Below are 12,904 nucleotides of genomic sequence, written 5' to 3' on the forward strand. Positions count from 1 at the left end.
ACATTGATTCAGGCCTCAGTAGCTAAGGTTGAATGATATCCTTATATACGTATCAATGACTAATTCTTTAAAGGCCGGCAAGGCATTTGCGATTCTTCTGGCAATGTGGGTGTCCATGTGCGGCGTTATCTTTAACATTATCCTAACTTCCTATTACGTAAAAAAATAATCTGCACAAACTAACAACAGGCGTAGAGAGGCAGTCGCAAGGTTTATAAGCAAAATCGCGAGTATCACATAACATAATGCAATTTTCCCCAGTATAAAAAACTCCTAAGCGCGCGGAGTAACTTTGCAAATGCTGATTCAGTTCAGCAGTTTTAACTACACCCTTTTTTCTTAGCGAACTTCTTTAGGAAGGTACACGCTTTTATTACACGCCCTCCACAGACTATAGTATAACAACTGAGGTATACCATAGACAAAATATAAACTTGACAGATATATTTGTATCTATAGATGAGTGTAAGTTTCAGTAATAACGCTAGGAAGATAACATAATTAAATGCTGTTGTCGATAGATGACTCTGTAATTTGAGAAATTCCAAAAAGCGAATACGCCTTTATTAAAAACCCTAGTACAATGAATTTCCAACAAATACTAATTCAATATTCCTCTTTGTAAACGGATTTCCAGGAAAGCTGTCCTTTGTGTTTTATGCAGGTTCCGCTTCGTGAAAATTCACGTGAAAATCACATCAATTTTGCTTTGTATGGTTTTAATAAGTTCGACGAATGCCTACATTAATTTACCAGTTGCCATCCCAAAATAATTACTGGATGTCACCCACAATGTCCATTTAATTAATTGATTTTGACGTTATTAAAATAGAACAGAAGTGGAAAATTAAAAAAAAAGTTATATAATAACAATTTCGTATCAGAAATACATTTATCCCATAAAATTAGGACGTCCAGAACGAAATTCGCTTATAAATCTAAAGTTTTTCATTTTCAAACGAAATTTCCCTTTCTTCTTCAGTCGACCCATGCGTTGGAGAGTACGTATTGCCGGCAAGAATCTGTATAAGGCATTCATTTCGTCTCCCATACAGAATAGGAAGGAGGATTCGATGTAGGCTGAAAACAAGTGTTAACAATAATAATTTGTCTAAACATTGCCCTAGTCTTAATTTAACAATACTATTAAATTAAATCTTTAGTAAAGGCCGATATTATATTTATATATCGTTAAATATTTTAATATTAATAATAATATATAATAGAAATTGAGGCATATTCGATACCATCGAGCTTTGTTAGTTAAGTTAGCTTCGGAAATCGTGTAGGTAATATGGACAGAAAGAACTGCCGTCATAAAGATTATTTATCATGTTAAAATTGTTGTGGTTCAAACACTAGGGTTCTCTTATTGGAACCAATATGTCCTCCTGAGATTCCTTTATTTGTAGCCTTGACAGGGACTGATCGAAAGTTCTGACCGTTTTAGGCTTTTATCAGGATGCGCCCCTATTATTTTCTTCAAATTTAAAGTTTGTAAAAATCACTTCCTATGTATACTTATAAGCGAGAGCGATGCAAGTTCTTGCTGGCGGAATGTGGAGCTTAAGTAACTTATTACTCTTTTAAGTGCTGAAAAACCTTTCGCCAATAACACTCATTGGCAAAAAAAATCTTAATATAATCTCCGCATTCGGGAGCATGCATGAAATATTAAACCGTTTCATTAACCAAACCCTCTGGCAGAAATATAATGCTTGGCCTCAGTGTCGGATTTTAAAAACTGCGCCAAATGGAAGCATACTTCTGCAAAGATTTCTTCTCAATCAGTTACAAATAGTTGTTCTATTTTGGTGTATTCAATTTGGTTTTTTCGAGTTTTTACAGAATTTTTAGTTACGTCGATTCTTTATCTAATTTGGATACTTAACCATCTTCTTGTAGATCCAGTTCACAACTCATTCATTGTCTCGGTCTAGTTGAAATATGCAGGTGATGATGCTAGCAAAGACGCGATTTAGCTCGCCCGTGCCCCCATAGATCGTTGCGCCCTAACCTGCTGTCTAATTAGCCTAGGGTTAATCAGGCCCTGTGCCTAGAACAGATCACTTACAAGTTCAAATTAGTAATTTCCTTTAATTTATACAGTCCTATATTTGCAAATTATAGACCTATTTCATTTTGTAACAATACATAACAAAAACATATATTTCAGACCAATCAACAAGTCCATATGTTGTTAGTATAGTAAAACTTATAAGACTTATAACTATGTTAGTAAAATTATTAAAACAATGCAAGTAGTATTGGAGAAACTATCAATCAATATACATATATAAAATTCTCATCAACAATATTTCCAACAATCGTTTCGGTTTTTTTAATTTCTTTATTAATTTTCTCTATAACCCACCATTTTAACAGCGATATAAGAACTGTAATGTAAAAATTCCAAATCTATACTTAAATAACAAATAAACATTAACAAACAAACATTTAATATTGGCGTAACAACAAAACAACCAATCATAACATATAGTGGTCAATATCAGCTTATATTTGTTATCGAACGTTTGATGTTACTATAGTTATCGATGTGTCAAATTAATATCCGATATTCCACGTTTGACGTTGACATGTTACAGCGAGCTGGGATTGAACGATGTGTCAACAGGGCTTTGCCTTCGGGCACAGTATCGTGTAATGGCATGGGGGATATACAAATGGTATGAGAGGGTACTACTAATTACATGCAATTGGCGGATAGAACAACGGAATCAGAAGTGTTCGTTACGAACGTAATCTATGTTGAAAGCTTTATGAAAGAAGAAAGATTATTAGATTATTTATACAATTATATTGGAAAAGCCTACATCACAAAATTATTATTAATATTTAACATTTACTTTAACACATATGACTTAACTTAATTAATCTATTAGTTTAAAAATGTTTTTAAGTTTGTTTGTTAAAAACACGTTTTCTTCGTTTATTATTATATTTTATATTACCTATATAATAAAATAAGATCAGAGACCAAAGCAATTGATTCTCTAAACCACCCAAAGAACTGAAGTGGAAGTGGGCGGGTCATGTAGCGCACAGGTGGACGAAAACAGTAACATGGAGAGGCCCACCAGGTAAACGGTAGAGAGGCAGACCTTACGCTCGATGGGATGATGATATAAAGAAATTGCAGGTCCCCAATGGATGCAAATAGCTCGGGATAAAGAATGATGGCAAGCCTTGGAGCAGGCCTTTACCGGAGAAGGTTACTGATACATACTAACTGTTAAAAATATTTACTAACACATAGATGAAACTGATATAAGTGGATCAGGAAATAATTTAAAGCTTAAAATAAGATAAAAAAACGTCATAGTTTGATATAACGACATCGAAGGGATTACTCATATGTGGTCGTAAAAAACCATTATAACAGCCGATGTTGTTGTTATTAAAACAATAGAATTCAGCAGCTGTTGTTATAAACGATGTCGTCGTACACGGTTTTGACAATATTAATTAATTTATACTTTGGCATACCTTATATATTTTTGTATCATACGGCTTTGAGATATAAGATCATAGCTATATGTTTGCACCCCTGCATGTAGCCAAAAAAAAGTTGTGATGGATTTTTTCTGTTTGTCCTTTGATGATGCTACCTAATAACCACCTTCATGAATCAGTGGTTTCACATTTCATTTTACCAGCTTTTTTACCGTACTAGTTTCGTGTCATACAAAGCCGTCTCTCAAAATATAAACGAATTAGACGCAAATAGGTCTTCACTTGATAATTGCGCAATAAATAATCATCTCTTAATAAAGCGACTCCTTTAAGGCTGGCGGCATACGTACGGTTTGCTCATTAGGTTTCTTGATCCGGAATCACTTTACATAGCACTTTTATTGGCGCTAAACAAGAACATTTGCGCCGAGTAGAATATTTTGTATGTAAGGTATGCATTCGTGTCTCCGAATCGGAATTTCGGATCAGGAAACCTAATGAGGAAACCGTACGTATGCTGCCAGCCTAAATAAGCGACCCACTATCCACCTACAGTATTGATTTGTAAGAAAATTTGCGAAGATTTTGACGTCTTGTTACTTATTATTTTCCTTTTCAGAACCTTGAACCGCCTACGCGGTATAATTCGTCTTTATTACCACGTATTCTATTGAATTATTGTTATACTAGCGACCCGCCCCGGCTTCGCACGGGTGCAATGCTGATACTAAATACATTACAGAAAATCTGTGAACGTTGTATATAAAAATGTGGGTTATCCATAAGAGATAGACATATTATACCATCATGGACTTTTCTGTAGACCTTTTCAATGTGTACAATACTTAGTGCATTATTTTGATAAAACTCGTAGGGTTCAGCCTGCGTTTGCAATGTAAGCGGAAAAAATGTAATTTTTTACGACATCACATTAGAAACCTCAAAAATAACAGTACTTCTCCACTATTTAATGGATGTTATTATACTTATAAACTTCCTCTTGAATCATTCTCTCTATTTAAAAAAACCGCATCAAAATCCGTTGCGTAGTTTCAAAGATTTAAGCATACAAAGGGACATAGGGACAGAGAAAGCGACTTTGTTTTATAATATGTAGTGATAGTGTTATGTTATCAGTTGTGTTGTCCTAGTGGTTCGCAGCGCCCCCTTGAACTGCGTGTTCGAACACGTTGCACTAATCTAATTTTCTGTATGCGCAATTAACACTTATTGTCGGCATATCTCAAAACTCAAAATTGAGAACATGTGTCAGGTACGGAAGGCTGATCATGGTCAGCAAAATAGGGTTGTCACGCCACGCTTATTGTTATAATGTCATTAATTCTTTGAAATTGTTTGTGATAAAGGTGCAAAAAGGTGTGGACTAAATATTGTTTAAAGAACCTTTAATTACTGTTGAGACTAAATAATGACATTTGTAGGTTTTCAAAACTTTAACTGAAATAGAGAAACATTAGAGGTTATTAAATATGTTTCAATACCTTAATCTGAATTTCTTTCAATTCAATTATTTTTATGTCTGTTTACAGAATGTGTAGAAATTGGGAAATTAAAGGCATATATCAGAAGACATCTTGACGACAGAACTGATTGCTATAGAAAAAATTAGTGTCATTTGTTTTGTTTTTCATTTAATTGTCCTATTTCTTGTAAACAACGGCTTTATTTCTTTGTCCATTATCCATGACTAACGTGTGCTATACTTTATATTTATAGTATAAAGAGAAATGTCTATAATATATAAAAGAGTACCGAGAGTTTTTTACGCCGGCTTTTTCTCTCGGCCTACCCTCTTCTTTGCCGTAAGTAGGGATGCCCACAGGTACAAATTTAATGACGTGGAATAAGTGATACCTGTCTATCTTATGTTTCATTATAAACACATATTTTTATTTTATTATATTTTTATATGTAGTTTTATCAGCATCGATTATTAAGATAATTTAAAACATCGCTATGTTGCCGGCATTTTAACCGACGATATAGACACGGCCTCATCATTTAAATACGCCTAGGCTTTGTCAAAGATAGGTTTAGTAGTAGTAGATAGGTAGATAGTCTTGAGTCAAATAAATGAGTGAAATTGCATTAATAATAACATTTTATTTCAGCTGAATATTGTATATAAGAAAGGGTTCAGCATGCAAATATCTAAATATAATAAAACAATTATATTATTTATGAGAGTTGTGGGTGAAAAAGTAGAACACAAGAACAGAGTGTCTTTCCTTTAGCAGTGTCATTGGCACTTCCTTAAGATAAAAATCTTTATTAGTAAATTAGGTTGACTGTTTCACAATGTATGGATAAAGTACCAAATAGCTATACAACACATAAATTATTCGAAAGATAAAAGTTTCAAATAAGGTACTTGGCATTTCATAACGAATAGAGCTATCTGACAGTTGTGAAACGCAAAAATACTGCTTATAGTACCAATTAGTAATAAATAGCTTATTTGGAACTTTTTATTTATTTATTTATTTTATTTATTTATTTCCAGTAAATAGTATATAATTTACCCGGACATTGTGAAACAGGCCCTTAAGTTTGGCTAGATCGTAATTTTCCATGATGGCTTATTAGAGACACGTGTACAAAAATATAGAAGTTTATTCCTATAAAGAAATAAACTTGGAATAAAAGAATTTCCTAGTAATAGCAGATTCGCCTTTAAAAACTAGTCAGCTTTCCTTTGAGAGCGTTATTACCAAGAATAATATTTTAAGAGAATTTAAAAATAAAACTGTCCTTTCTATATATAGGTAAAGTGAATTTGTACAGTAATCAATGAATCAAATTTATTCTTTTACAGTTCCAAATCGAGTTTTTAATGTTTTTTTTTGTCGCGAGTAATGTTCTTGTTTTTGCCATTACCTGACAATTGTAATCAAAACTTCGAGATAAATATTTGCTTTTAAATCCTTTAAATATATTTGTAATTCACCCATATGTACTGTAGTATACTAGTCAGCTTCTAGCTGCCCCCGCGTCTACCTTTTTAGTACATACCAATATGGAACATTTTGCTATGCTTACCCAGGGACTGATCGGTTTTTCTTTTTGAATTTTTCACAATATGAACCTTAGGGTTCAAGTAATTGGTTTATTAACAAATAATAGATAGGGCTTATAAGGGTTGTATGTATTTTAGTATGCTGTATCAAATATTAAATAAAAATTGTCTAAATAATAATAATAAAAATTTGAATGAAAAAGAGATTACGATATGGTCCTTTTCGCAGATATGCACACAAAATTTCACACAAGTGGAGCCCTATCGGACTAGTTTAATTGCAAACACCGTGACACGAGAATTTTATTAGATCTAGATAGCCTATGGTTTTCATTTGACATAACATGATACTTACAGGAGCTGTGTGAAGTACTACTTTTGTTCTCCCAAAACATCTTACACTGCGCGACATCCATGAAACAGTGGTTTTTGAACATCAGGGCTGGTTCCCTGGCCATTATGCCGGCTACACCACACACGGGAGCATAGGTATCTGGACATTTCTGGAACAGAAATCGTATCACTGGATTTAAATTTGTTTTATTCTGATCATGCAACCATTATTGTTATAGTCTTCTTTTTCACCTGATATTTAGTGATAGCCCACGGACTTTGACAGAAGGCTCGCAAGTGCGTTGCCGGCCTTTTTAGAATAACAATGTAGTCTGAGTATGGTGGAGCATGTAATATAGTATAGATGTTTGAATTGTCGGTGCTGAAAGGTATTTTACGTAGGATGATATCTGGTCTCATTTCTATATTTAGAATTTAATACGATTAATTCGGAATCTTTTGACGAAGAACATACTTTTTGAAGACGTGGTAATTAAAGAAATGGCCGATTCAATCGTGATTCCTAAGATGTTTGAAGTTTCTTTTAACTATAGATTCGTTTGAATTTGAAATTATTAATGTGCGTTATTGATTCATGGCTTGAGACCGAAGAATTACTTTATGGCAATGTTTTTTTTTTAGAAAATAACATCCAAAATACTAACTAACGAATTGCAATATCACCGAGTGTTCAGATGACCCGGAACTTGTTTTAAAGGCAGTTTCTGTATGTGGAACCAGCTGCACACAGAACCAACTCGACTTAAAGTCTTTCAAGAAAAGAACGTACTAATTCTTAAAATGCTGGAAATGCACTGATGAGTCCCTTATCCCCAGAGTCCATCACTTAAAATCAGGTGAAAAAAAGAGCTTCAGGGTTCAGGGATGATAAGATTGTAAAATTTTAATCATAAAATTTCTATCTTCGAAATTTAACCATTCAAACGTCGAGTTATATAAATATTCTACGTCATACAAATTTATAATTATGTCTTATCAGGTTACTTACAGTAGGACAAGTATGATAGCAGGTAGAAAGTGTTGGACGATGATAGGTGTCATTTTTCTTCTCTTTCGGTATCACAATCAATGGTACGAAGATTTTTACTGGGCCAGCATTCTTTATTAGACGTCTCCTTGTGTTAAACGGATCCATTTCTTTCACAGGCAAATCAAATACATGGGTAGCAGCGAAGAAGCTATCTATGCTTTCATTGACATTATCTGTGCCTAACATACCACCATTGATTATAACTAAGTTCTTTATATCATTAATTTGCTTTTCTCCATTATTCATATCATTAATTTGGTTTTCTCTATTATTAATATCATTAATTTGGTTTTCTCTATTATTTATATCATTAATTTGCTTTTCCCTATTATCTATATTTTTAATTTGTTTATCTATATGTGCGGATTCACAAATGAATAGCTCTGTCTCTGTATATTTGTTATTCGTTTTGCAGTTATGTTTATGCAGCTCACATCTATTTGGAAATCTTTTAACTCTGTATCCTTCTCCTTCTTCCCGTATAGCGCAAATTTCTGTATTATTACATATTACGTTTACATCACATTGGAGATTTTCGTCAGTTAATTGTTTTATATGCAATTCGTTCACCGAGTTGTTTGGTAACGCATTTGAACAGTATTCCATATTTATAACTCCATATGCTGTAAAAAAATAATATAATAATCTTTTTTTTTATAGAACAGGGGGCATACGGGCAGGAGGCTCACCTGATGTTAAGTGATACCGCCGCCCATGGACACTCTCAATGCCAGAGGGCTCGCGAGTGCGTTGCCGGCCTTTTAAGAATTGGCCTTTTAATCTATATTTAAAGTTTACTGTTAATGTCCAACTATCATTCTTATAAGTTGCACTATCAAATGTATAAATATCTAAGATCGGAGATGTTGGAGCCGGTTCATATCCAAATTGTTAAGCGGTCAACTACAGAACAGTCAGAACCTCATACAGAACATTAACATTGACGTCCTCCGTCGACGTTGAAAGAAAATTCAGGAAAATTTGAAGTTGTGTTTTTAAAACAAAGGATCTACAAACAATTTATATTGTAATTTCAATCCATTTTTTAATAATACCTGTATTTCCTTTAGAAATGAAATTATAAACGATGCACAGAAGTAATAGTGATTATGAAAAGATTACTCAAATTACAAACTAATCAGGCTTTCTTTTTAACTTTCACGCCTGTTTCGTTGGCGATTGTTGGAGGGGTGATACCGCCGCCCATAGAGCGTACCATTTAAAAAATTGGTACGCTCTTTTCTTGAAGGACCCTAAGTTTTTAATTATTTTGAATAAAATAGGCAAGTAGGTTATTAGCCTTCTATCCTTGTTACACGCCGTCGATTTCAAGGCAAGCCGATTTCCATAGGATATTTTCACCATTCGAGCGGATGTTAAATGCGCACATAGAAAGAAGTTTGGTGTACAGCCGGAGATCGAATCTACGACCTCACGGATGAGAGTCGTACGTTGAAGCCTACGCCAACGTGGCACTTCTTATTATTAACTCAAATACATAAATGTAACCTAACTTATGTTAGGGTACATACCTAACACCTGACACATTGTGTTATATAGAACCAGAGACGGCAGGACATTCACGTGATGTTAGTGATATGGACTCTTAATGCTAAAGGGCTCGCTAGTGCGTTGCCGGTATATATATATATATATATCATATCCACTATGACCTGTGCCAGCATATACCAATGTTATTTCCGCAGTGTTATAATAATTATTCGATAAATGGAAAGTAATTTAAATATTCAACTCACAAGTTCTTGAAATCGAAACAAACAATTGAAGATCGTTGATATTGGTAATATTCAAAGACAAATTCCGTGTGTCAAAATTGTATCAAATTTATCAAATGGCAAGTCTAGACTCTCCATGTTTACTCAATTAAAATTTAATATTTTACGGAGTGCTTAAAACGGTTCAGAGATTTTACTTGCGTATTTATTAGATTAGCTAGTGCATCGACAAGCGAACACAAGAAATTGATGTGCATGAAGCGGTATAATGATCATAAGATGAATTCTGTCTATCCCTTTCTGTAAAAGATTTACGCCCGAACCCAATAATTAATTAACAATCTCAGATTGTTATCAATCTTTTAAATTATCAGACCGTGACAGTCGATCGAATCCTATCTGCATCCCAATAACCAAACCCTACGAAGACAATCCATTTTTGGCGACGGATAGAATGCAATCTCTTCGCTCTTTACACTCATATTTGATAAACAATATGAACCAAATAAAGTAAATAATACCGTACAAATAATATTAAAATATTCATGTACTTGTTTAAAGCATATCAAATAACTTTTTAATTGATTTAAAAAAATCTGTTGAAAGTTAAAATCTTAAGATTATCATAAAAAGTTACACCGATCCGATCTATGGATAGCTTATATAGATGGCTATTACAATCCGTCGATTGGTTATTGGCACACCTTTATCAATATTTGGATTAAGATGTCTATATTAGATGATCAAAAATGTATTGAGATTTATTGGGTTTGGGCGTTATAAAACACCTATACATGTGAAAATCCTTTGTTAACGAAATCATTCAGTATTCAGTAATAAAAGTCTGAAGCCGTGGGCAGATTTAATTCGGCGTAAGTTAATGTATTATTTGATATTCAGATTGCTTGTGGCACATTTCTATTTCTGTTACATTCATAATTGTATGCCGAGTGAATAGCGTTCCGATAAATCCGAAAATATTTTATTTAGAAACGGACCGAATTTTACGCTAAGTTAAGCATTAAGCTGTGAAGGTTTTTCAGTACATATATTAAATAATTGTAACAGAATAACGGCACTAGTAAAATGATAATCTATTTATACTAATATAATAGGGGAAAGATTTGTGTGTAAGTATGTTTGCATCGAATTGGCTCAAAAAGTATTTGACGGATTTTAATAATTCTTTCACCACTTGAATGCTACATTATCACTGATGAATATAAGTTATTTTTGTTGCAAGAAAAAATAAGGGTCCATGAAATAAGGATACTAAAACTATAATAATGTTACCCAAGGTGTAAAAATAAGTCTATAAAATATTTCATCGCATGCGCTGCGAAAACTATTGATCATAGAACAAAATATGTTTCACAATATTAAAGAACATATTCTCAAAAAAAAATTGAAAAATAAATGTTCGAATGTGCGAAGGCGGGATAGGCCGCTGGTTTATTAAATATTAATTATGGTATAGACCTAGTTTTGAGCGGTTTTAGAGAGCGACTCACATTACTAAGGTCGTAGGTTCGATCCCCGGCTATGCACCAATGGACTTCCTTTATATCTATATATTTATCATTAGCTAACAGTGAAGGAAATCTTAAAAAATAAGAGAAAGTTCAAGCAATTGTTTATTTCTGAAGACTTTTCCAAAGAAGTGTTAGAAAAAAGAAAATTATTGAAACTAAAATTAATAGAAGAACTAAAGAATGGCAAGATTGCATATTTAAAATACGACCAACTTATAGTCAAGGAAAATGTTTCTAACACAGACAAAAGGAAGAGAGAATTATCAGCTTCTCCACAAGCTGAACATATGGCTCAACCAAAAAAACAACAGGCACTTCTTTCGTCTAAAACTAATCGAACAAGTGCTTTTGACATGATGAGGGCCAGATCGAACTCTCTTTCTAAACCTTCTTCCTCTGATAAAAGATCATAGCAACCATGTGTTGGTACCCAGAAAACAAATAAAATAATAAGAACAATCTCCCCCAATACGGCTGGTCCCCGTGGGGGCAGTAGACCACCACCCTCCACCGAAAAAATAGAAAAACACTCTCGCCATATTCAAGACACACGAATTTTTACAAAGAATAAAACAAAAGTTTAAATGTCCTTTAATAATTATAAGATTAACATAATTGAAGTCTATGCCCCCACAACGAAGTCAAGCCAAGAAAACATAGATATTTTTTTATGATAGCTTAAATAATGCACTAGTAGATTCTCTCCCATATACAATTGTGCTTGGAGATTGTAACGCACAAATAGGCCGAGCCACTCCAGATGAAAAGTTGGTTATGGGTTTATGGGGACACGGTAAGAGAAGCGAGCGAGACAAACGACTTATTGACTTTTGTTTAGAAAAACAACTGTTTATTGTGAACTCTTATTTCAAGAAAAAAAAAACACCAAAAATAAATGGACATGGTTATCACCAGGTACTCGAACCGCTAATGAAATAGACTTTTTTATTATTAAAGGCCCTATCATCATACCGTCGAAAATATAGATATAATTAATACCACCCACCCAACAGACCACCGTATGGTTCGGGCAACAGTGAAAATTTCAGCAAAAAATAAAAGTAAAAAACAATTTAAAGGCAGACAATCAGGACTGAACCCACTAGAACAAGGAAACACTAAAGAATATTTTTTCGGTTCAACACACTGAAAAATCTAAGAATATCCAAGAACAATATAATAATATTATACATCGAATTAAAACCAGTATCGAAATTTACCAACAAGACCAGGGATAAAGAGAAATAACTATATTATAACTTAAAAAATAAGAGATATGATAAATGAATATGCCGCGCCTGGCCCGCGACTGACGCGAGTGGAACCGGAAGGAGGAGGCCTATGTCCAACGGTGGACAAACCAAAACTTAACTGAATTACGTTTTATCATCCCTAAATTTTATAGTTTTTTGGAAATAAAGGCTATTATTATTATTATTATTATTAACAGTGAAGGCAAAATATCGTGAGAAAACTATTCTAAGGGCCTGTTTCACAATGTATGGATAAAGTACCAAATAGCTATGCAACACATAAATTATTCGTAAGATAAAAGTTCCGAATAAGATAGTTCGTATTTCATGACAAATAGCGCTATCTGACAGTCGTGAAACGCAAAAATACTGTTTATCCTACCAATAAGTAATAAATAACTTATTTGGAACTTATCCGGACATTGTGAAACAGACCTTTAGACTCATAACGTGAACGGCGTGTGTCAGGCACTGGAGGCCGATCACCT

The 12,904-nt window shown here is 33.6% G+C and overlaps 1 protein-coding gene across 1 annotated transcript; it reads right to left on the reverse strand.

Annotated features, from left to right (window-relative positions):
• Positions 1-892: 892 nt before the first annotated feature.
• Positions 893-8,141, reverse strand: LOC123689136. The gene is made up of 3 exons (XM_045628002.1): positions 7,854-8,141; positions 6,867-7,014; positions 893-1,080 (listed from the first exon to the last, which is right to left on the reverse strand). Exons 1-3 carry the CDS (start codon positions 8,139-8,141, stop codon positions 893-895), a joined length of 624 nt encoding a protein of 207 aa, XP_045483958.1.
• Between the last annotated feature and the right edge of the window lie 4,763 nt (positions 8,142-12,904).

The sequence above is a fragment of the Pieris rapae genome, chromosome 4, assembly GCF_905147795.1.
Source record: "Pieris rapae chromosome 4, ilPieRapa1.1, whole genome shotgun sequence".
NCBI classification, from domain to species: domain Eukaryota; kingdom Metazoa; phylum Arthropoda; class Insecta; order Lepidoptera; family Pieridae; genus Pieris; species Pieris rapae.

What these genes read in the sequence shown, in the direction of transcription:
- LOC123689136 (XM_045628002.1), bottom strand. Translation starts at nt 8,141, where the DNA reads ATGAATAATGGAGAAAAGCAAATTAATGATATAAAGAACTTAGTTATA. An exon ending in GCTATCATACTTGTCCTACT is followed by an intron (nt 7,015 to 7,853) that starts GTAAGTAACCTG and finishes TTTCTGTTCCAG; the next exon opens with AAATGTCCAGATACCTATGC. An exon ending in TAGTACTTCACACAGCTCCT is followed by an intron (nt 1,081 to 6,866) that starts GTAAGTATCATG and finishes ACTTGTTTTCAG; the next exon opens with CCTACATCGAATCCTCCTTC.